We start from the raw sequence: 25,216 nt of genomic DNA on the forward strand, positions 1-25,216 counted from the left end.
TTTTGGTAAGTCCACATGTACACAGATGATTGGTAAAAAAAGCTGCTTTTTTTGACCAACCCTACTGTGCTGTGTGATTCACGCAAATGCTGCACATGTGAGCTTACCAGTAAAAGCATAAATAGAAGTTATACCACAGCACAGTGGATAGTTGGCGAAAAAGCAGCTTTCAGCTTGTTGCTTTTTCTTGACCAATCATAAACTACAAACAATGCTGTGGTGTACGCAAATGTTGCACATGTCGACTGGGGATACTTGTTAGTTCGCAACTATAGACTTACTTTATCTTCAAATTACTGAGAAGCAGACAGAACTAATTGTGAGTCTGAATTTAGGTTATAAAAAGCCCCTTTGGGGGCGTTCAACAGGCACCCTAAACTGTATCATAGATAATTGCTGAACAATGAAATTGAAAGTGGAATTTGTAATGTAAACACCGCCTTTATCTGTGAACTTGCAGTCGAAGGAGTGCTGTGTCGCGACCCACACAGTATTTGGGGCTACGCCTCGTCCAACCCCCTAGGACCGCCTTTAGAGCCTCCAAACGATTAGGACTGCAGAACAAATCTGGGGGTTATGCAGAGATTTTCGTCATCCGAGCTTTGAAAGTGAAAGAAACAGACCATGTGAGTCACGACACTGAGAAATTGCTATTGTTTAGTGCTCGAGATATCAACATCTTTCAGACTGTTGTTGTTCAGTTTACTAATTAAGTAACTATGCCAAGTCAATTTACTACAAATGAAGAAATTGGTAAGTATGTAAGTTGGTTGAATAAAATAGTAATCAAATTACACTAAAGTGCAAAAAACTTGCATCACTCAGGTTACCTATCCTTGTTGTATTTTTTGCACACATTGAATTTGGACTACATTCGTGCTTGAAAACAAAAATGCACATTCTCCTACACCAGATAAGTGCAATCCTCCCACTTATCCGGCTGTGATATTGGCAATGCCAACACAAATGCAGGCCTGCCCACCATATTCAGCCCTCCTCAGTCCAACCCATCAAGGCGAGAACTCCTTGCCCTCGAGAGCTGTCAGTTTTCGCGCACAGAGGGACTCCATTACCGCCAGGATCGCAGAAACTGCAGGAGGTGGAACAGCACTCGGTTGCTGCGTTGCTCAAACGGAAGCTTTCGCTTTTTCTGCTCGCTTGACACCAATTTGGTTCTAGAACATAAGATCAAAAGGTATTTATTAAAATTGATATTAATTTTTCTTCCGGTCGTCATAATTGAGTTGAGGTGAAGGTATTGTGAGTTGAAAATACTTTTAGTACAGAGAAGTCTCGCTTAAAATGAAAAGGTTTGTTAAGTGAAACTTTTTAAAAACAACTGCAGAAAATTGTAGCACCACAGTAAAACATAACCTAGCAATGCAGCATAGAGGATAGCAAACTACTTTTATAAGCAATATTCCAGTGAGAAGTTTGGAATGATATATGGTAGATAAAACATATGTGGATCCTTCACGTATGACGTAATCACGGTTACACATGGTTGCTAAAACTCGAGCTCAAGCAGCAGGAGAGCAGGAGTCGTCTAGTGCTAAACACTATCCAACTGGCCACTTTAAGCAGGTTAACTTATTGTAAAATGGCAACGTGGTGCCATTTACCTTATTATATCCACAGCTGCATGGTCAATGTTGCCACAGCCAGTTTAGAGTGTTGCCAAAATGCAGGAAAAATCTTATTGTCTTGGTACACTTCTGATTTTGTATTAATTTTATGTAAAAAAGTCCGGTTTATTTCACAGTGGAAGTGTAGGAATACCAGAAATAACACACACTATATTTTTTTTATGTTTTGGCAGATTTGGGTGCTGAGATTTTTAAGACTTAAAACAAAAATTGAATCTTTTCAATCCGTACCTGTATACGATTCTCCTTCTCTTTCTATCTCTGTCACAAAACGAGCAACGTTCGTATTCTATCCCCCTCTACGTGATTATTGAACATACACATTCCATACAGCTTTTGTTTTGTATACGGGGTCACGAAACATGAAAGGCGAGCTAGTTCGGGGAAAAAAGGCGGGCGGAATTTATTAGTTATTTTATTAAAATTACTATAGCTCGTTTCCACAAATCGGCATTTCAGTTTTGGGGCTTTTTCGAGAAAATTTTTATATAACGGACCAGGAACACAGAATACACCAGGACGTGACGTACCACGTAGCGAATTTTATCTATAATCCGCTCTAGCCCGTGGGAAAATAGTGTATTTAGTTAAGAAAACCCTAAAAATTCAATTCAAAAAATTTGAATCCGATTACGATAAACCGGCGATCAAGCAACGTCTGATTTAAATCCCACATAAAAACAATACGCGTAATGACTAAGTAGTATTTTAATATACACAACGTAAGACTAATAAATGAGTGTAATCATTAATCATGTAAACACCAGTTAGCGGGCCAAATTAAAGCCAACTTAAACCAGACGGACTAATAATTTTTAAATCCTCGTCAACATTGATTTAAAGCGGCTCAAAGGACCACATTTTTAGAGGCATTGGAAATTTAAAAAAAAGCTAGTGAGCAACCGAGTTTATGGCGTAACTCGAACTTTCTGCTGTCCTATTCAAAACTGTTCTAAATTTGCATATATCCATATTTGTTTTAGCAAAATTGATTTGTTTATTTTATTTTATGTTAATTTGTTTGAATTTATATAAAATAAAACCCGGATGCTTTCAGTTTCAGCATTTTGGCGGTCAAATTGGTTTGCCTGAGAAGTTTCAAGTGAATACACACACACCATGTTATTCGCTGTAGCGTCTTTTATTATATCCTCTCAGGAAAATGCCTATTTAATAATAGCCACATTATCGATAATAAGTACTTTCTGTAGAGTCAAACACACCATTGGGCTTAACGCCTTAAAAACAGAATAAAAGCGGATTACGTTTAAAAGTAATCCCTCGGAATTATTACGTGAATATGTAGCAGGAGAATAGCAGTATTGTGCAGATTATCTGCGGTAAGCTGTAAACATGAGCACTTAACAGGATACCGGATTATGATTCTTATTAGTTCTGTAAAAGTCTTTTAACATGGAGATGAAGCCACTTGATGATAAGTTATGGAAGGTCAGTGGAGATAATGGAACAACTTTTGTGTACTTGATGGGTTTTAATGATCACTGAAATTAAAATAAATATCCAATTGATGGATTCGTTTACATTACATTCGTTTAATTACAGCTTTTTGTAGTATTAGATATGTATATAATTTAGAATGCGGTTCAGAGGAGGGTAACAGAGTGGGCCACAAACAAATAATTTTATTCAGCATTCTACATTACATAAGGGCTAATAAGCAAAATAATAAGCAGCTTAAAAGTTATCATGATCATATAGACTAGCCTCATCCTTACTTCAAGTACATAACTACATTTCAATGATCTGACGGCACAAATGGCCTTAACACACTTATATCTCCTCGGTGATGCTGCATCCCTGTTTAAAAGTGGCGCCAAAGGACACCCTACGTAGTTTCCCCACTCCCACACGAGGCACCTCGAAGATCCCCGAGCCCCGCTCCCACGTGTCTTCTTCTCCTTCCAATGCCAACATTCATCTCTCTCACACCAAAAACCAACATCAACCAACCTTTGATAGTGTTCTGTGCTCCTGCTACATTTCGCGATCTTGTGACGTAACGCTGCCACGGATGATAGACGGCTGACAGGTGTCGTAGCCTTCAATTATCGGTTTCGTGAGAAATTGGCGGGGGGGAGGGATTTTCCTGGCACTTATCAGTGGTCTTTTAAAGTGGACAAGTGATCGCTACGTTGCCAAGCAGCGCTAAAACCCCGTATTCCTAGGGAATCACACCTACATAGATTATTTGACAGAAAACAGTTTTTAGACTAGATTTGGCAACGTAACAGTCCGGTCCAGGAGAGCTATGGAATATAAGCGACCTCGGATGCTGCGAAGAAGTGGGAAACCGCGAGTTCTCGCGACCATCTTCCCTGCTTTTATCAGGAGAACAGACCAACATGAGGATATTCGATGCAAGCGTTCGTTTAGTGGCTCGGGCTCATGCATCGGGTGCAGTGATGCCAAGTTGTCAAAAATACCACTAGTTATCCGATATTTGGCTCAGCAATGATGTTCTACCAGGTTTTACGCAAAATGGTGCCTATAAGAGGGGTTTAATGATTGAGACTCGTGGTGTCTATGATTGTTAATTTCATATTATTTATTATATTCTTAAAAACTTTGGCATTAAATGTTCTAATAACGGTTGATGCACCACGACTTACCGCCCCATAATGCTTATTTGACTTCTTCACAGTGAAATACAATGTTATTATTAACTGTCATAATGTATCAATGTATGATATGCACTTGATTTTTGTACTTTAGAAGAACACTTAATGACAATTCATTTAACTGTGCTGTAAACTAAACCGTTTATTTACGGAGTATACAGAGGGTGCTCATGGACGAAAATAATGGACTATCTAAAAACAAAAACTCTGAAACTATACCAAAAGAGTGGCAGAACAGCAGGATATACCTACCTAACCTACCCCATATACGCAGATGACACCGTTGGTGAATATCAAGGGAGTTTTAGGCTAAACAGGTCCAGGACAGACCAACTATATTCCAGGTCCCAGAAAACTATTGGGAGCATGACGTGGACGTATACCAGCCGTTTGTAATAACAAACAAGCGTCCGACAGTATTAACCGTGAAAAAATCTACAAGATCATGCTGGACTTCAACATTCTACCGAAACTAGTCAGGCTGTCCAAACTAAATATGCAAAGCATTCTCTGTCAGGTCAGGGTGAAGGGACAACTTTACGCAGCGCCTAAAACAACGGTGAATGCTTTTTCAATTTAGCTCTTGAGCATGTAGTCAGAGGCACATGTGACACCAACTCAACAATCCTAAATAAGTCGCGACAAATTATAAGATATGCAGATGACTTGAACATATTAAGGTTTCGACAAAACATGGGTGGAACTGGAAACAACTGCATGAGAAATCGGCCTACAAGTCAACCAAAGTAAAACCAACCTTATGCTGCAGACAAGAAGTACATCATTATCATTGTTGGAACAACAATGAAACAGAGGTCCAGAAGCAATTAATTGAAGCAAACCGGGCCTACTATAATTCGCTGCTACCAATCGAGAAATCCAAAGATGTCAACAGTAACACCAAAGTAAGACTAATTCGCCCAATAATATCGTATAGAAAGCTAAACCTGGACAATATCTCAAAAGACCGCAAAGACTCTGAACACCTTTAGGAGAAAGATGCTACGGAAGATTTTATATGGTACAACAAAGGAGGATGGCATATATGGAGAATTAGATACAACTTTGAACAACACTTATGGAGAGCCGAACAGCTCCAAATTCATAAGAACTCAGAATCTTCGAAACGGACCAGGAAGTGTTATTTGATCATCCTGTATATGTATTTTGAAAACCATCAGACATGAATTATTCTTAGAGAGTAGTCCTAAAAAAAAAATCACTTGAAATTTTGACCACTGATGTGTATTATACACTATCAAAAAGCTGTTTGGTTACACAAAAACTGCAAAAGATGCTAAAATAAGCGACAAATTTATGATTTGATTCTGACACTCTGTAGAGAAATGTGCCATACCATTTATACCGCGTGATCAGCTAAATATCTTTCTTTCTTAGCTTTCTTTACAATACCACAAAGTAGCATTGCAAAGTGTCCTTTTGAACAATACACAAAAATAGGTTCAGCAATAAAACTCCAATTTAATCACGGAAAAGAGCAATACAGCATACTTTTTAGCAATTTTTAACGGAGTGTATCTACCAAATGCCTCAGCCGAATTGAATGAATAAGAAATATATAATAAAGGTTTTAAAAGACCATTTTTGTAGAATTAGAGCCAGAAATTCTATTATACTTACAGTGATTTATTCACCGATATACAGGGTAGAAAAAAAGGTGCTGCAGATTTCTGGAATTTCAACCCAGTGCATGGATACTTTTTTGAAATTTTTTTTGTGTCATATATATGGGTTTGGTTTATATTTCAGGACATGTTTGGGAGTTTAAATTTTCAGTCCATAATAGGTTTTGGTCAAAAATAAAAATACAAGTTTATGATACATTACAAAAATACCTATTTACATAAGACATATTATACACAATCATATTTCTTTCTACTTAATATCTGTCAACAAAACTACAATTATCATACACTATTTCATAATGGAATTATTTGTAAATCGCCACTAATTCCAACTTTTTCGTTGTTACGACTTTGATCCACTCTTTGAACATTTACAGGAAATATCTCCAGATCACTTGTACGCAAAGTAGGCTTCTTTAAATCTGTCCTGACCTTATTAACGCGAAAACTAGGCTGTACAGGAAACACCACGAAATCCCTTATTCCTCTAGGTTTTTGAAATTTCCTGGTTCTTCTTTTATCTCAGGGTTGGACGGGCATTACAACTAAGTCGTGCCTCCATCATACCAGAGCTTGCACTATCAGTGCTCTTTCGTTTCGTAGAAAAGTAATTAATAAATCGTCGAGTTTTTCGTTGCTTCTAGCCACCTGTCTTCGGATTGCTTGTTTTAGTTCTTCTTTAGCACCTTTGTCTGCTCCTCTAGTTCCGATTCGTCTTTGACTCCTAAATGTACCATTAAATGTATTTGTTTAACTTAAATACTAGAGAAACATACCCAAGATTTGGTAAAATTTCTAGCATAATTTGACCACCCTGAGGAGTCCATAAGTAGGTTAACTCTTCCATGATGTCTACATTGATTATGTAGTTCTGTGAACAATAATTATATTATACATTTTTTGCTGTAACATGCTCAGAAAAACTACCTGAAAAAGATGATACTGAAATGATCGATGTTGCTTAATTTCCTCCAAAAGGGGAGGAATACAGTCTTCTTCTTGAGGCCAATCCAGTTGCGCCAACACGAAAATGTGCCCAATAGACAGCTCGCTGTAGTCGTGCTTTCCCATGTTTTCCTACAAAAATCTTAAGTCATCCCCAGTTGCTTCAGCACTTTAACAAAACCAACCTTAATACACCTTAAAAGTACTTTAACTAAATACTGTAAGACAGCTAGTTTATTGAGTGGTAAATAGTGAAGGTGTCGTTGATTGCCTCCTACAATTAAGCTGGTACTCAGACTTCCAGGGTTACTAGCATTTAGCAATGGTAAAGCCAGTACAATTGGGTCCAAACACAACTGAAATGGTTACAGATTTTATAATGGAAATCATTTTAAAAATAAAAATTACTCACACTGTAATTTTTTAAGATGTAATTCAAGTTAACTATTCGAATGTACTTCTGCAAAACCAAACTGATGTCCGTCACTTTCTGAGTAAAAATCAGTGCCTCATCGTAACGTCCTTTGTAAATTGCATAGTCAATGGTAAAGGAAGATAACCATGGGTCCACTTTTAAGAGGCCGTATATCTTTAGAAACTCTACAAAAATACGTTATATCAACCAAAGTTTGTTCAATGACTACTGACTGTTGCGTCACGTCTCTTCTCATTTAATTGGACAAAGATCGAATACCTCTAGGGCCATTTCAAAAGTGATGCTATTGGAAACTTTATCCAGAATTGTTTTAAATTGTCAGAGGTGTCTAGGATCATTTTGAAAGTTCGATAGACCTCTGAATGCTATTGAGAATCTTCTAAAAACTACCAGAGGCCTCTACAAGTGTCTTAAACCTTCCCAGAGTTGTTTTTAAAAAAGGTCTCTAGGACCGTTTTTATAATCTAAATTTAAAACTCCGCCAGAGAATGATCAAGTGGTACATATGGTCTATACTGTGGTAGAGATTTGGACCCTAAAAGCAGCAACCCTTAATCGTCTTGAAGCATTTGAAATGTGGCTACATTGACGTATGCTCCGAATCCCATGGGTAGCCATGCAGACAAATGAAGCGGTTTTAAATAGAGCAAGCGTCGTCCGCGAACTACAAATACCAGTGAAATGCAAGATGAGGGCAAGATAGAAGGCCGTAGAGGAGTCGGTAGAAGACAAGCCTCGTGGTTAAGGAATCTTAGAGAATGGATCGGAATTCGAAACGCAGAACAACTCTTTAGACGTGCCGAAGACAGAGCACAACTCGCCATTGGGATTGCGAACATCAGGAGGACCTGATACGGCACCAAAAGAAGAGGGCCGTTTTGAATGTGCCAAAGACTTCTAAGTGCTACTGACAATCTTCTAAACAGTACCAGAGGCCTCTACAATCTACAATTGTCGTAAACCTAGAACTTTAGCCTCTAGAACCATTGTGGAAGTGCCAGAGCTTTCTAAATAATACTGCAAACCTTCTAGAAAATGCCAGAGGCTTCTACAAGTGTTGTAAACCTTGTATAAGAGTTGTTTTAAATTTAGTAAAAGTGTTAAAGACTTTTAAATGCTACCGAGAACTTTCTGAAAAGTTCCAGAGCCCTTTACAACTGTCTTACACTTTCCCAGCTACCCAGACTCGTTTTAAATTGTCAAAAAATATCCATTAAGAAGGTGCCAGTGGCCTCTAAATGCTACTGAAAACCTTCTAAAAATTGCCAGAAGCCTCTGCAAGTGTTCTACACCTTCTAAGAATTGTTGGTATATAAATTTTAATTAATGTAATAATTTATTGTAGCCCCTGCCTCAAGTTATAACCTAAAACTATAATCATTTTGACAATTTGACATTTAATCACCGACATACGTTTTTTTGCTGGTGATTGTGACGCAACAGTCAGAAGTCACTGAACAGACTATTTGAGAAATTATTTCACGTGTATTTAATTAAGTAGTTACCACGGTTTAGAACATCAGAGGAATAAATAAACTCCCAACAATTTCCACAAATCAAAAAATTGGTTTGCATTACTTTTAACTCTGATTTTTCTACCGAAATGTACGGAGCAGTAGAGTGGATAATTTCAGAGTCGTTTTTGCGCTTTTTACTTTTGGGTTCAGTAAGAGGATTTGGCAGTGAAGAGTCTGCAATTTTTAACACGTAAAATTCGAGTTTTGTACTGTAACAACTGTTACGCACCTACAAAAGCTTCAACAAGCAAATACTGAGTTGGAGTCTGACCTGGAAACTGATCAGGAGCTAGACTAGCGCTATATTCGTGCAAACAATACAAGAAAAATATTGAAACACAAAAAGTTAATTGTTTATCATCGTAAGACAAGTTTTTACTTCTCATCTGAAAGTAACTGATGATTTTTTGCCAATAACTTTCTTTAGACCTAAAATCATTATGTTTTTTTCACACCCTTTTTGTTGACAATTAAAAATCTCACCAATTAACTGTAAAATTAAGTAAAGCAGTTTCCCAACTCAGTTGTTTTCCTATAAACTCCAAAACTGAAAACATCTTAGACCAAGTGTTCTCTATACTGCAGTCACTATCCTGCACTACATTATTAGACTTGCCTAAAATACACAAGTAATACTCTAGTGCTTTGTTTAGTAGTTTGAGCAATAATTTAGGGTTTAAGTCCAGTTTAATCTCCTGTTTTGCCAGTAGAGGAAGTAGCTCACACACTAACAACTTCCGATAAGGATTAATGGGATAATGCCCATCAACACTATGCTTTTCAGCTGACATAAGGGTGTCCACTAATTTTGGCTGCAATTAAAATTTTTGCTGAAAATTCACACTACAAAAAACCACTCAACTTACACCATAACTAGAAATAGCAGTAGGAAAACGTTGTAAAAGTAGAAGCAAAAGTCTGCAATGCTCCATGGTGTCTTCACAATGATCCGCCGTAAATACAAGCAACTTATGCTGCACTTCAGAGGAAATGTGTTTGAACATTTCACAGAGGAACTGTTTCTCTGGATCGTCGTTGTCAGTTTCACACCGTAAAGCCATTGTCACTTTTTCAATTTCCTTCCACAATTCTGGAGTTTGTTGAAACTTTCCAATCCTTCAATGTTAAGTATTAGGTTTGGTTTATTGAGAGGTTTAGACTTACATGTCACTGAAGTATTTTGCAGCCTCTTTTACATTACCAGCTGTTTTTTCTATGAGATAAGCTTCAAACTGAAAGTGAGATTTAAAAAAAAGATAATGATGTCAGGGAATAAACCAAATAGTCAAAGAAAAGTTTGATATTGTTTTTGGTATAGAAGAGAAAATAAGAGACTGTGGAGTTTGATGATAGTGTATGGAAATTATAAATCAAACATTTTAAGAAGATTAACTGCCAATAATTATGAGAAAAATAAGGTGTTCTGGGCTGAAAAAATGTTTTAAATAGAATTAAACAAGTAGTTTTGTAGTAGAAAATACATTTTTTTTATTTTTATTTTTACACCCACTGAGAGATTATGGACTTCTACTTCCAAATAAAGTATTTGTTTTTCTTGACCTTTTAAATGCTCTCTTGTTGGAACAATTACTGAAAGATTACCTAACGTCATCTAGGTAGAAAGCAAATAATTTTCAACTAAACCAAAGGTGCAAGAATCTAATAACTGACAAATATATTTAGCACTCAGGTCCAGCACCAAGATTGCACTTTAATATTATTTTTTCATCAGATATGAAAGTAGTTCATTGAGATTTGAAAGTGTTGTTTGAAGAGAACCCCCTAATTTGTACCAATAACATCTTACGCTTTTTTACTCTTTGGAAAAGCATTTTAAACAATAGAGCTTGGCATGACTCTAAAACAATCAAATAATTTTGCAGACACTACAAAAAAGTAAGTCCAACCAGTATGTTTGGGCCCCTTCCAGACCTTGTTTGGGTCTTTCCTTGTTAATAGTTACCTGAGGGTTTTTTCTGTTATATTATAATTATTTCTATAATGTTATATTATAATTATTAATAACTTCTCTTAAGCTTGTATTTAGGTAAAGCAAAAATTCAAACATCAAACCTATTTTGATTAAACAAGAGCACCAATAACAGTTATTAAAAAAATGTGGACAAATTTTATTAAATCACAGAAACAGTTACAAGAATAAAATACCACTAAATGACTCTAAGAACTAGTTTCTTCAGTTGTATGTGTTTCAGGACTGACAACATGTTTTACCATGCAACCAATTACAAATAAAGTATCAGTAAACTCCCTTACAGAACCTGAAATAACTAACATAGTATATTTACACTTAACTCAAGAAAATTTTACATATAATTACTTTACTAGACTAAATTCTACTACTAGACTACTATGGTTAGTCATTTATTGGCTCACACAAAATATGAAGATTAATACAGAAAAGCTAATGTTATTGACTACCCCAATGCCCTGCAAACACCCTTAAAGCAGTAATGAGCTTCCTAACAACTCTGTTGTCTATTTACAAAACTCTTTCCCCAGTCTTGGGTGTTTATAGGGATGTTATCAAATTCTAGAACTTGCATAATACATGTCCAGACTCTCTATTAATTGGGAAAAACACTAACAAAACAATCTCAGACTTACTTGAACAGTAAAATTGTTAGGATATAGTGATTTGGCTGTGAGCATCCATGCTTTAGCAGAGTACGGATTGTCCTTAAGGGCTTCCTTAGCCCTTTGAATTACGTATTCTTCGTCGGACTGTTCCAGGTCTATTTCCATGTTTATCATCAGTATTTTTAAACTGGAAAAGTACTAGTAGGAATTTGTCTAACTTTTAACACTTTTAAGTGGTTTGTTGACTTTTTAAAATGTATTATTTTGTGAGGTTAGACACGAACATCATATGGTAACTGTCAATAATTCTTAAATTTTGATGTTTACCATAGCTGCACGTAGAGGGCGCTAAGGTTTTTTTTACGTAATTATTAGTTAAAATAGGACTTTGCTTTATGTAAATAGTGAAAATCAATGTTATATACAACACATATTAGTAATTGAGGAAATCAAAATCAATTTTAAGAAGCAACTAAAATGTAAAAACAAATTCAAGTGTATTTAGATATGTTTAGGTGGTAGGCAACCCACAAAACAACATCTTGTTCGGTTGGTTGCAATCTGTAACAAAGTTAGGCGCACAATTAAATAAATAATTCCGCTTTCATAAAAAATTAAAAATGCAAGAGCTAATAAGCAAATAATCCAGTTGTTGATTAAAATCAAGCAGAATTAGATTAGTTATTTTTTTTTATTATATGCTGTATAAGCAAATATAACTCTGATTTTTATTTCTGAAAGTTTACGAGATACTAAGATTACTGGTATAAAATATGCCTAAAGTTTTGATTTACATTATTAGATATGTTACTTATGGTAAAATAGTCTTATTAAAATTTTCTTTGTTTTTCTGTTAGCGAGTTAATAATGCTCTAAATTTATGCTCAACTCAATACTCCTTTTGAATAAAGTTAATAACACTTGGGAAACTGTTTAACTTTAATTTAGTACAACTTTGATCTGAATCAAAAAATTAATACTTTTATCTACTTCTAGCATGATAATGAATCATTACAAAGCTCATTTTGAGTTACGTAATGAACGATTTTATCAAACTAGTGCGATAATGCTGATAATGACAATACTTTCCACTCCTGACTATAAAATTGTTCATACCACACTAGTATTGTAAATAATTATTACACAAACCATTTACTCTTTAAATTATTTGAAAACATACACAATAAGAGACACAATTATAATTTAACAGGAATTGTGGTTTCCAAATTATTAAACTCACGTAAGTTGGGATTTATTTGTTTAATAAAAATAAGTTTTATTATTCTTATTTTTTAAATTTTTAACCACGAAAACTTCAGCACATTCATAATTCCCAATTTTATGGAAGTAATCACTAAGTAAATTATCAATTAATAATTGTACTTGAATGTATAAGAAAGTAAGATTATTTAACAACTTCGTAGTAACCTATTGTATTTTTGATAGTGGCTGATTAAAATTATTATTATTATTGTCCGGTTATTGTACTTTCTATTGACCGAGTATTAATTAAAAATTTTAAATAAAAAACTCAAAAGTTAGCAATATTCATATTCTTTATTGAATTAACTTATCTCACTAATACGCTTTGATATGACACAAAAAATTTGGCACTACACGCTGCGACTTATTTACAAATTATATAAATTAGCTACAGCTAAAGAATTAATACTAAGTACGTAATACTTTTTTAGTAATACTGCTTGAGCTATTATGTAAATCGATGGCAAGTAATAATATTACAATAACAAGGCTGTCCCAGATTCGACTGCTTAATTCTAAATTTAGTTAAAAATAGGTAACACTTATCTACTAGAAAAATAACTACTTACAATAACAATTACTAATTAAGTTTTAAATTATTTACATTACGCGAAAAAAGGACGGAACATATACAAAAAAATACTGAATAAATTCTTTGGCTTCTAACAATTCTAATAGTTTAGCATGGGAAACTTATCTGGAGGTTGGTGTTTGGTCCAAAAGGTCATAAAGTGCTGCAATATAGGTCTGGGCCATCTGGAGGGTCTCAAACTTACTCAGCTGTCTGTCTTGTCCAAGTTGAGGTAAAAAGGTCCTCAAACGATCAAATGCTTGGTTCAAGTTCTGCATTCTCCTACGTTCTCTAGCATTGGCTGCTAATCTTCGTCTTCTCAACACTTGAGGTGACACTTTCCCTCTACTTCCAGGTCTTTCCGAAGGACTTCCAGCTTGATTGATAAAACCTTCATCACTAAGGCTGTCGTAGCTTGGAGTTGGTGAATTACCCCAGCAGTCCTGAGGAATCAAATCAGGAGTGGCAGCGGGAAAGTACAGGTAAGCAGAATAATGTTCTGGGTTTTCCATGATCAAAGGGCACTCAAATCACGTAAGATTCACACGATCTTAAAACAACGGCAAAGATGCGCACTAAAGGGAGTACAACTGTAGTCTAAAGGTCCGTAGGCCGGTGTCTGGGTTTTATAGGGGCCCCTAAAACAGGGTGTTACGCCCTGGGTAGCGCGTGCCCGTGGACCAATCAAAGCAAGGCTCTTTTGGGAGGCACTTAGCCAATCGTTCGTGGGTAATTGACGTTGGGGTGTATGCCTTGGTTATTTTTTGGGGATGGACCGGAATATGTGTAAGTTGATTGTTTCGGCGCTCAAGGGGTTTGACATATGCGATAGTAATTTGTGGGGAAGTGATATTCGGACAAGTGTACATAAGCCAACTGTTGATAGTATTCAAAAGAATTCCATTTTTTGCAAACATAGTAGAATTAATATTGTTTCTGGATTAACAAAGTTAATGCATTTATTATAATTTTTTCAAGACTTATATAAGAATCACTGACTTGATTATGTGTGAGTTAATTGTTTAGGCGCTGAAGGGGTTGACATATGCAAAGATAATTTGCAGGGAAGTGATATTCGGACATGGACCAACTGTTGAGGGTATTACTGCTAATTTACTATTTTTTATTAAAATTACTGCTAAATCACTCTTACTACAATTTTTTTAAGTAGCAAAATTTGTAAAGTTATTTAAAGAAAACCTATTACTAACAAAACACTTTCATTGTAAACAGTTTGTACCGGTCATTCAGGTCTAAAAACCTAACACATTCCGATGCAATTTTCTTTTTTAGCAGCCCGATTGTTCCGCTAAGTTTGTAATTGAAAATCAGGCAAACCACGCTGGTTTGATTGACATTCGTCAAACACAGATCATTTTAGGCTTATGGGTTTAATGATTGGATCACCAGTGCGTAAACTTTTTAGGTTGGAAACCCGAAATAATAATTGTTGGTACACATGTACTTATGTAACCAATTCGATATTGTGTTAGACGTTTTTTGCTCAAATACACATGAGATTTGGCAAGAGACATTTTCAGGTATAAAGTCAGGCGATTTGCGTATGTTTGTATCAGTTGATCGATACAATCTGACACAAAGCAACATGAGCCCTTTTTACGTAAGTATTCAAAGAACCAAAAATAGTCAAAAAATACTTTATAATGAATTTCTAGACAATCTTCTTGGTTTGCATCGCTACTAATGCAGTCCTAGCCCATTACTACGGACATGATCATGGAGAAGACCAACACGTAAGTACTGAAAACAATTAAGCAATCATAGTGTTCAGGTAAATGTAGTTTGTTGAAAATATCAGTATTTTCTGGGAATTGTAAAGTAACTTTTAACTGAGACTGTTGTTACGCTTGATTTGCTGGTAAAACTGTGAAACTTTACATAAATAATTTGAACATTGAACACATTTATTATAGAAATATTTTACTGTTAAATTTCTACAAACTCTGTATAATGTAGACACATTTTTTTTACTGAAAACACCCATTCAAAACATCTCCAATCCTCAAAATTTACATTTTCTACTAATCTCAGGGAATCAAAGAGGGAAGGGGGTTTAAAAGTTCCTGGAGTGAAATGTCCCATAATTTGTTGTGTATCCACAGCTTTTATATCTGTTTAATAAGTTAAATTGTAGGGCAAATTAATAATGCAAGCTAAAAAAGGGTTTGTGGCTTACTTGACTGTTGATCTCCGTTAAAGAACGACATTGCGTTAGGCTAACAACCTTTTCATGAGGTTATTTATACAGTTCTATTATGTTTATCATATTATTAGACTGTAGGATATATTAAAAACTAATTTTTCGATTTTAATAGCTTGCTTTAAGTCTCACAGAATTGAAGAATTATAAGCAAAGATAAATTTTTACTGCATATTATAAGGGTTTTAAAAAATGCGTTAAATTGACGTAAAACCCAAAGAAACAATAGTTTTAAAGGTAAACTACTAAGTGTTTTGCTCGTAGACAATACCTCACTACCATTTCGAGTACGGAGTGCACGATCCTCACACCCATGACGTAAAAGCCCAGCACGAAGGTAGGGAACACGACCACGTCCAAGGTGGTTACACCCTCAAAGAGGCTGATGGTACCCAAAGAGTGGTAGAATACGTGGCAGGACCTCATTCAGGATTTCAAGCTGTGGTGAGGAGGATTGGACATGCCCAGCATCCAGCCCATTATGGTAAACATGGTTATGGTGGAATTGGTGGTACCAGCTATGTAGGAGTTACCCATTGGGGTCATGGTTCCGGCCGATAGAAAGCTTCATAATATTTTTATTAATTTTGTATATTGTTGTGGAATTTGTGTGAAAAGTGTATAATAAAAGCAAACTTCAAATTTATAATATTTTTGTTGTATTTCAACCATTTCACTTACTTTGTGTATTTTATACAATAACAAAGTTTTAGTTAGCCTAGTTACTAGTGCTAGTCACCATTTCAATAAACTAACTTACGGGTTTTAGCAAAAAAAATTAACTAGATCAATATTAATTGTAATTAAGTAAATTTGCGACTATTGTTTATTTATGAGTAAGCATTTTTTTCAATATTTGACTATTGACCTACTAAATTTATACAGCTTGAGACACAAATTTGGTCAAACACTTTGAATTTGTATTATTGTTTCAATGTCATTAAACTACAATAATAAAGAAAAACTGTTAAAGTCAGTGACTGGATAGCAAAAACAGTTCGATATTAAAGATTGTCGACTCATTCTAACTTCATCAGCCTTTAACGAAATAAGAACAATAGTCACTGTATAATAATTAAACAATTCAATTTTTTTACACTGCATGTAAACAATAATCAATTAACTGGCATTAGTTGGACTGAAAGATTTTCCTTCTCTGATTTTCCAGTTGAGTACCATAATAAATTACAAATCGTTCAATGCCAAGCAAATTTTGGTAATTGTCACGTTTACATGTTTCCTATTAGAATAACCAGTCTAATTTTTTGGTTAGGCCGGTTACACTTTCTGACCCGATTTCGGTAATTTATGCACTATTAACGAGCTGATTTAAGACAAACATAGAATGGACAAGAAAGCCAAGGTAATTTTAGTTGTGACTGCCACGAACAATCTACCTAAAGTCTTCATTTTTAATTATAGTTAGTCTTTTAACACTTAAACAAAAATGAAGCAACAAGCGGCAGTTAAACAAATAAATTATTATTATAACACTAGAAATGACAAGAACAATTCAGTCAGCTTAATAAGCTACATTTAGGTTGTACTGAAGCTGGGGTTCCCATGACTGAGTATAAGGACTGCCAACTAGAACTGCTTTACCTTTGGGGGTGTTATAACGCTGTTCTTGAACGTAGGAATGAGCTCCTCCAGTAGATTCCAATGCAGGCAAATACTCTTTAAAAACTGGTAGTTGAGGTATTTTGTATTCTGATGGCACTGATTGAGGCAAGACGTATTCTTGAGGTTTTTGTGGGATGAGGTATTCGTGAGTTTTTTGGGGCAAGACGTATTCTTGAGGTTTTTGGGGGATGAGGTATTCGTGAGTTTTTTGAGGCAAGATGTATTCTTGAGGTTTTTGGGGGATGAGGTACTCTGGAGTTTTTTGAGCCAAAATATACTCCTGAACTTTAAGAGGTACAGTGTACTCAGAATTCCAGTATTCTTGAGGTCCCCAACTTTCCTGCTCTGGATAAGAGTTAAGAACTAATTCTGGTGCAATTTTTGAGTCTAAAAACTCTACTGGTTTAGCGTAAACATTAGGTAAGATGGGTTTTAAGTCAGTGTAGTCTTCATAACCACCATCGTAGCTTTTGTACGATAAAGGTTCTTCAAGAGCAACTTGATGGGTGGGCTCTACGTGAGCTAAAGGAGTTGGAGCTACAGCTACTTTGCCAATATCATGTTCAGCTCCTCCATGAGTTTCAACGCTAACTCCGTGATCACTAACTTTTTTAACTACAGCTCTAAAACCATGTTCATCAGCGATGTAGTCTACAATTCTGGTAGAGCCATCAGGTTCTAGGAGACTGTAGCTTCCACGTACTGTACCATCTTTGTCTTTGGTTTCCCATTGGCTTTTATGATCACCAGTGTGTGGGTCTGATACACCATACTCAAAAGCGTAAGCTTTTTTCTGCAATAGTATTGAAAATTTGTAAAAATTAAATTCAATGGTTAGGGAAGACTTACATAGTCGTCATATTTGTGAGCATACTCTCCATTATATCCAGCATAAAGATTACCGGTTTCATAGCCTGGTACTAGCACTGATCCATGAGTGAGTGCTCCAAAAAGGAGACAAATAACCTAAAAGAACCATAAACAATTAAACACTACACCCACTATATCTGCAACACTAAAAAACAACCACATAACGACATACTAACCAACGATATCGACATTGCACCACTAACTCAACCACTAAAGTAATTTTCACGGTATTGTGCAAAGAGGTGAAATGTTACTTAAACCGAGCCTTTCTCGGTTTATATATCGACTTTGTCAGAACAATAATTAATCAAAAAGTATCACCACCAATTTGATAGTAAAGTCCTTCAGAACTTCGGCAACCGGATGAAGAATTTAAGACAAATTCGTAAAGTGACTCAGTATTTTCAATGCGTGCACTAAATTTTGGGCGTGGGTCCCAATTTTACCTTATTTTAATTAAGTCCGGCTTTATCAAATCTTGGGATTCGTTGACATTGCTGCGGTTTTTAGGTCGACTAATTGCCCGTGACACTGAGACGTTTTCATTCAACCATCGGTTCATTAACATCTTTCCAAAGTTCTCTTCTCTTCATTTTCTTTTAAAATCAAATTATTAAACAAATATTTGCCGGATCTATAAGAATAACGTAATTATTACGCCCACGTAATTTTGTAGGTCTTTTCCGGAACCTCGTTACCTTGATCTGTATCATTTCTGCAGAAAATGACCTTCCGTGTAGTAAAGTAGTATTACCGTAAAAATTACCCTTGCATTGGATTTCGTAGACTTAAATCAGATTGCAGTTTTGTGGTAAAAGATTTTTATCTGTTTAATATGTTAATTGTATTAAACTGTAAGGAAGTGATCACATTTGATTGGTAAAATCTGTACTTGATGCTTGTCAACATTTTTACCAGCCATTATTTTTTTATTAGCAAAGGGGGTGTTTTATTATTACATTACATTAATGTCACATAATTTCTATTGCCAGTTTTGTAAAGGAGCTTTCAAGCAAAACTGTTTTCTTCACTATTTTATTTTATTTAAATTTTATGGGTGTAATTGAAATTTACTTGAAAGATATAATTTTCTTGTAATGACTGTCATTAATTTGAAAAGTCACAAATCTTAATTATTACACTTTTTATACACCCCCTGTATAGTAGCGGTACTGGCGGACTGTGAAACTTTCAGGGATGAGTTTAGCAAGTATTTACGAACATTTTTGCTCTATTTTAAATTTTTCGTAGTCTCCACCGTTTCCGAATTATTTAGCAAAAACTGGTTTGATGCAAGAAATTTTCAAATCAGTTGAAATTGTGGTTTAAAATTTGAACACCTTGTAACCCGGTTATTTTTGTGAGTTTAGGGAGGTTGAACCACTCAAATTAACCATTTTGAGCTCTATTTTCGAATATTGGTGAGCAAAAAGATCTAACTGAAAAAGTTTTTACAGGGTGACAAAAATAGTGAACCACAAAATTTTCTTGCACACCTTGTATACTGGAAACAAAAACGGTCCTGCACACATACGGTGTTGAGTTAAAGAGATGATTAGGATCATTTTTGGTCTCTTTCAAATTTTTCGTAACTTTCACCGTTTTTGAGTTCCTTTTCAAAAACTGGTTTGATGCAACAAATTTTCAAATCAGTTAAAATTGTGATTTAAAATTTGAACAGGGTGGGAGTTCAAGGTGGTTCAACCACTTAAAAGAATCGTTTTGAGCTCTTCTTTCCAGTGGTGTATAGTAAAAAATTGCTTGAAATCTATCCTAAAAATTGCGTACAGGGTGACAAAAATAGTGAACCACAAAACTTTTCTTGCACACCTTGTATACTGGAAGCAAAAACGGTCCTGCACACTTACGGTGTTGGGTTAAGGAGTTAATTATGAACATTTTTGGTTTCTTTTATTTTTTTGTAACTTTTTTCGAGTTATGTAGAAACAACTGGTTCGGTATTAATCGCGTTTGACAAGTAGTTTAAAATAATGTTCATACAATTTTTGCTCAAGATTTTTTTTGGGTAATGGAAAGTACTCAATCTGGCTAGAAAACTTTTTCTAAAATGTAAAAATCAAATAGTACAGTAAGTATACTAAACAATTTTCCAAACAAATCAGCTTAAACGTTGCTGGCTTACTCGACTGTTGAACTCTCTTTTAAAATACTATCGTGCAACATTATAAAACCCGGATTTTTATGATTTCTTTGACAATAAAGAATCTGTAATAGTATTTTAAGTATCATAACTGTAAAATAATGAATTTACCTAAAAAATGTATTAATTACTACTATTTATACAATTAATAATCTTGAACCTGACTGTTACTAATGGCTATTGTTAATGCAATTACCGTCTTGCGACAGTTTTACCAGTGTCTCCTTTGTAAAACCCGACTCGAACTGAATCAGATTTTGAAATGTAAAAATAAGAAACTTGCGAAAGTATGCTAAGAATGCTTGCAACGCCAATGTCAAGTTTAACAATCTGAGTTAAAAAATTGAAAAAAACCAATCGTAAAATTGGTTGGCTAAGAACACTAGACAGAGTAAACGGAACAAAAGAAAAATTTCAAAGTCCTGCCGAATTTTATGATGCAAATGCACTTTTTCATGCCTACTTGCTACAAACTTGGTTACTTAACCACATTTGCTGCTTATTAAACTTTTTGATATAAAAGCCGTCAATACCGCTACAGAAATCAGTCCAGTTTTATCAAGTAAACATGAACACCTTTACCGTGAGTAATTAACTATCAACAACCCTTTGAAATTTCAAAAATTATAATTTTTAGGTCTTCTTCTATGTATCCCTTGCAATCGCTGCTGCTTTGGCCTTCCCAGATGGACATGGGCATGGGCATGGGGGCCACCACGAGGGTGACACCTTCGTAAGTACTTTCTTGGTTTCGTAAATATTTTTTCGAACTTTGGATAATATTTAGGCGCCGGCAAACTACCACTTTGAATACGGAGTGCACGACCCCCATTCCAAAGACCACAAATCCCAAGAGGAGCACCGACACCACGACGACGTTAAAGGCAGCTACACAGTGCACGAACCCGACGGTACCAAGAGGATCGTAGAATATACAGCAGGAAAGAAAACTGGATTCCAAGCTGTGGTGAGACGTGAAGGAAAAGCCCAACATCCTGCTATTTACGGTAAAGACGGGCACCATCATGGACATGGTGGTCATGCTGGTCATGGTGGTACCAGTTATGTGGGAGTCACCCACTGGGGTCACGGTTCCGGAAGATAAAGCAGCAGAATACCAAAGATTTAGTTTAAGTTTGTTGTGTTTTGTCTGATTTTGTATAATTTGAAATAAAATTGCATTGGATTTGATTTTGACTTTTTTTCCCTCCTGGTTAGTTCGGAGACCGTTAACTCTAATTTTCACACTATTAACCCAAATGGTCTGGCCATTAAATCGCGACACCCATTTTTATATAAAAAAATTTTTAGTCTTTGTGATATTTTACTGCCGACAATCAGTGTCGTGCTGGTTTGCAGCTAACTACTAAAAAGTTGGCTATTTTCGGGTATGGCGCCACTGTTTCGGTTTACAGTTGTTTCCATCATCACTATTCTACAGTCATTTGTTTCTACTTAGATGTGTTTAATCCTTCCCCTTGTCCAACACGAGCTTGGTGTCATTTTTAGCTCGTTAAGGGTTTGAGGCGTTTTTTTCTCACGCCAAGGCGTTTATTGCAATCTCGGATTTTGGTAATTTGGGGGCACGCCCTTATACTTTTGGCTATAATTTTATTACCAACTCAAGACGGCAGTCACATTTGATATTTTTGGAAAAATTCCAAGCTAATAAGTGAGAAGTGTCAGCAGTTAACCTTTGCCAAACTTAATGGTTTTCATTTCACTAAATTAAGAATTTGATAATACTCCAATGCGTGAAAAAATACAAATTCAATAAAGTGGTGTCAAATAATAGGCAATAATTGAATAACCGTTCTATATTGTTTAATAACTGTGTCCTGATTGCAAATATGGTTATTGTAACGGCCAATTATCTATAAAAGTGGCATAAAATTGTTTCAAAAATTGAAATTAAACGGAAAATCAACGTGGAATTTATGACAAACAAAAATTCACATTAAATTTTTTTTAATATATTGCTGCAAAATGCTTTTTTATTGCTTATTGCTTATTAAAGTAGAGCTCGAATCAGATGAGAAAAGGCCACCGCATCATCAATGACGCAGTTTTTAAAACTATTTCTTTCTCCTTCTACAGTTGCCGTCGCATTAGATATAATCAGAGGCGTCCTATTAAAATATTCCCGAAAATATATTGTTAAGCGGTCAAAAAGCCACTTGGCAACGTAGTACGGTTTTTACTTGGACACAATTAAAACAGATGCGGCAGCGGCCAGGGACATTTGGACCTTTTTATATGCTTTTACTAGCCGGCACTCTAAACGGTGTTGCCAAGTTTAAAAAAATGTAGTGGCGGACAGGGAGACTTAGGGGGTTAGGTTAGGTTCCGTTTTAGTCTGGTGTTTTGGTTGTATTGTTGATGGTCGCAGTTGAAGTTCACATAGTGTTATGAATAAAAAACGTTATTTTGTCAAAATGTCTTTCAAAAAGGTTGGAAAGAAAGGTGTTATCATATACAGCCAAGGCCGTGAAATCGTCAGTAACGTCTTACAATTTATGAAGAAAGAAGCAGAAGGAGTTTCCATTCCTTTGAAAAACTTGTTGTCTTTTATTTTCTTTATTAAAAACGACGAAAATGTTTCATTTTACTGATAAAATAATAGCACGCCACTGACTGGCTGCAACAACTTGGAAAGTAACGAGAGCAGCAATATTTAAAGCGAGACGTACAGAGATCGTGACATCATCGTTTGATGACGCCTGTGGCCTTTTCTTAGCTGATTCGAGCTCTAGATAGTGTAAGTGTTTCTGAGATACTCATAGAAATATAATAGTGGTACCCCTCTAAAACCATACTTTATCCAACCTTTCATTCACCATGAAAACTCTTAGCAAAACTTTCATATAACTGACTTTCAATTTTATTTAGTTTATGGAGGTATAATAGACAAATGTCGCAAATCATCAAACCTTAATATTTCATTCATTGAAAACTCCCATTCATACTAAAAGCTCAAAATTGCGTATGTCACATACTATAAGGTCATAACATGCACTTGTTCGGACACAAGAATGACCGTAACTTATTGCATGACTGACTTCAATTCCATTGAAGCCTAAGAATGTCCTCTAGGCAATCCTTTTCGTAACTATGGTAGCCAAAATCAGATTGCAATTATCTGGTTCAGAATTTGTCTGTGTACCTTTAGGCTTTAGGGTAGTTCTAGTTTGCTGAAGTGGCTACCTAACACGCAACTTATGCCTTTTGGGTACGGCTTGTCAATCTTAGGTACGAAAAGGACGATTTTTGGGGAGCAGGTAACTGTTTCAATTTTCTGTCTTGTCGCAAATTCGCTCTATGCTTTTTTTTGTCAAACTTCCGTTTGAGTGTAAAAAAGTAGGTGAAAAAATTCACACATCCGTTTGGCTGATCTATTTCCAACAAGTTACTGAAAAGCACAGTCATGCAACCCTCATTTCCAATCTTCTAAAGCCCACTGAATCTTCTAAGCATTAGCTGCCGTCAATTTTTCGGTTGCTTTACGCAATTTCTGCGATAATTAACATTCAGCCTCTAGATCAGGTTTTTGAAGGAAAAGCAAGAAGCAATCCGCAGGGGTATATCTTTTTTTCGGCAAACACGAAATATTTACATGCAATTCGACTAAATAGCAAATGCCGAGGCATTACGACCGCTCTAAATTATACCTAAATTATGACAATTTCACTGGAAAATGTTTTTTTAAGGCCCAAAAAAGGTGTATATCAGTCGGTCCAATGGCCGCTAATTTGAACTGAAAAAGGTTCAAGAATTTCAAATACTCGAAATACGTCCCCGTAGGGGACATTCATTGAACCAGCCAGAATTGTATGTGTTTATAAGTTTTAAACAGGACCGTAATAACGATATTTTGAGTTGTTTTAATTAAAACATCAATATGACAATAATTACTGATTTATTTAACAAAAAGTAATAACTATAATGGCACTAAACCCGCTTATTTGCCAGAACCATGACCCCAATGGGTGACTCCAACATAACTGTGAGCGCCATGAGGATGTTTGGCGTGTCCTTCACGGTGCACTTCAGCTTTGAATCCTTCGTGTTTGTCTGAGGTGTAGTGCACGATTCTTTTGGTACCGTCAGGTTCGTCCAGAGAATAGGAACCTTTGACATGGTCGTGGTGACGCTCCTCGTCTTGGTGCTTATGATCGTGGGTGTGAGGGTCATGAACACCATATTTGTAGTGGTAGTGAGGCACCTAAAGCAAATGGGTTAGGAAGGCTGAAAGTAAATTTGTAATACTTACCTGATGATGTTCGTGATGATGATGATCGTGATGATGATGATGATCGTCATGTGGGTAAGCAGTGGTAGCCACCATCAAGGTTGCCAAAAAGACCAAGATGACCTGAAAACAATACTTTTATTTAAATTATTTCAGATAACTGACATGCTTACAATGCAGGAGTTCATTTTGTAAACTTCTTTAAGGGTTGTTGATGGTGCAAGCAACGAAAACTGAGTGACTTCTTGTTGGCCAACCGAAGCTTATATACAAAAGTCGAAATGTTCTGCTCGTTTGGCAGTCGCCCTTAAAAAATCGCCAAGGTATAATACGGTCAAAAAGAAATAAATTAGGCTTTAAAAATAGCACGGTAACTAGGCACATAAGTATACGTGCATTATTATTGGTTTAGCAGTCAATTACCAACAATGCGGTTTTCGGAGACAGTACTCGGTCCCCGAAATGATCTTTTTATTGATGAGATATTAACTAACAGTTTAGAATGGAATTTAAACCACAAATCCATTGTTAATAGCGTATTGTTCTCTGCTCTTGAAGAAACCAAAACGTTGCATAAACTGGGTATTATAATGAGGTTGAGCAAATTTTGAATGTTTGCAGCCAAAAGAAGAAAGTGATTCTTCTACGTTTATAGCCAATTTTTACTCAAATAGGGTTAGGGTTAGTAGAGTTTCAATGATAAAATAAATAGTCTCATAAAGACAATTCCTCATAATATATCTCCACGTTAGCAGAATGAAGAAAATATAAATTTTCTGAATGATTACCGTTTTCACTTTGCATCTTTTTCTGGCCGGTAATAGTGTAGAA

The 25,216-nt window shown here is 35.6% G+C and overlaps 6 protein-coding genes and 1 long non-coding RNA gene across 8 annotated transcripts in view; 4 read left to right on the forward strand and 3 right to left on the reverse strand.

Moving 5' to 3' along the window:
• Tsp26A (Tetraspanin 26A) overlaps positions 1 to 1,102 on the forward strand; it is a 41,177-nt gene extending 40,075 nt beyond the window's left edge. Inside the window, exons 9-10 of the transcript XR_014179695.1 lie at positions 461 to 765; positions 826 to 1,102. The gene's annotated coding sequence lies outside the window, so the exon portion shown is untranslated. The remainder of the gene's footprint in view (positions 1 to 460; positions 766 to 825) is intronic.
• On the forward strand, positions 613 to 5,882 carry LOC145735515 (uncharacterized). The gene is made up of 3 exons (XR_014179696.1): positions 613 to 753; positions 914 to 1,195; positions 2,704 to 5,882. It is a non-coding gene; the product is annotated as an uncharacterized LOC145735515 (long non-coding RNA).
• Positions 5,883 to 6,118: 236 nt separating this feature from the next.
• On the reverse strand, positions 6,119 to 11,692 carry IntS10 (integrator complex subunit 10). 2 transcript variants are annotated; one of them, XM_081989425.1, is made up of 11 exons: positions 11,455 to 11,692; positions 9,994 to 10,061; positions 9,696 to 9,945; positions 9,313 to 9,641; positions 9,059 to 9,258; positions 8,818 to 9,003; positions 7,289 to 7,476; positions 7,062 to 7,232; positions 6,859 to 7,008; positions 6,708 to 6,802; positions 6,119 to 6,655 (listed from the first exon to the last, which is right to left on the reverse strand). In XM_081989425.1, exons 1-11 carry the CDS (start codon positions 11,599 to 11,601, stop codon positions 6,493 to 6,495), a joined length of 1,947 nt encoding a protein of 648 aa, XP_081845551.1. In that variant the 5' UTR covers positions 11,602 to 11,692; the 3' UTR covers positions 6,119 to 6,492. The 2 variants fall into 2 exon arrangements, with proteins under 2 accessions (XP_081845551.1, XP_081845552.1); XM_081989426.1 differs by lacking the exons at positions 8,818 to 9,003; positions 9,059 to 9,258 and having other exon boundaries at positions 9,446 to 9,641.
• Positions 11,693 to 13,331: 1,639 nt separating this feature from the next.
• Positions 13,332 to 16,131, forward strand: LOC145735509 (uncharacterized). The gene is made up of 3 exons (XM_081989439.1): positions 13,332 to 14,882; positions 14,938 to 15,015; positions 15,747 to 16,131. The coding sequence occupies exons 1-3, from the start codon at positions 14,721 to 14,723 to the stop codon at positions 16,041 to 16,043; spliced, it is 537 nt and encodes a 178-aa protein (XP_081845565.1). The 5' UTR covers positions 13,332 to 14,720; the 3' UTR covers positions 16,044 to 16,131.
• Positions 13,384 to 13,773, reverse strand: LOC145735511 (protein atonal-like). Its single transcript, XM_081989441.1, has one exon. The coding sequence runs from the start codon at positions 13,771 to 13,773 to the stop codon at positions 13,384 to 13,386; it is 390 nt and encodes a 129-aa protein (XP_081845567.1).
• An 812-nt stretch (positions 16,132 to 16,943) lies between the features above and the next one.
• On the reverse strand, positions 16,944 to 24,685 carry LOC145736098 (uncharacterized). Its single transcript, XM_081990349.1, has 6 exons — positions 24,559 to 24,685; positions 24,407 to 24,508; positions 24,096 to 24,358; positions 18,152 to 18,173; positions 17,955 to 18,071; positions 16,944 to 17,898 (listed from the first exon to the last, which is right to left on the reverse strand). Exons 1-6 carry the CDS (start codon positions 24,571 to 24,573, stop codon positions 17,005 to 17,007), a joined length of 1,413 nt encoding a protein of 470 aa, XP_081846475.1. The 5' UTR covers positions 24,574 to 24,685; the 3' UTR covers positions 16,944 to 17,004.
• Positions 20,661 to 21,327, forward strand: LOC145735510 (cuticle protein 19-like). Its single transcript, XM_081989440.1, has 3 exons — positions 20,661 to 20,719; positions 20,774 to 20,869; positions 20,924 to 21,327. Exons 1-3 carry the CDS (start codon positions 20,705 to 20,707, stop codon positions 21,239 to 21,241), a joined length of 429 nt encoding a protein of 142 aa, XP_081845566.1. The 5' UTR covers positions 20,661 to 20,704; the 3' UTR covers positions 21,242 to 21,327.
• Positions 24,686 to 25,216: the final 531 nt, after the last annotated feature.

Source organism: Ips typographus, linkage group LG11 (assembly GCF_016097725.1).
Source record: "Ips typographus isolate SLU linkage group LG11, UJ_Ityp_2.0, whole genome shotgun sequence".
NCBI lineage: Eukaryota > Metazoa > Arthropoda > Insecta > Coleoptera > Curculionidae > Ips > Ips typographus.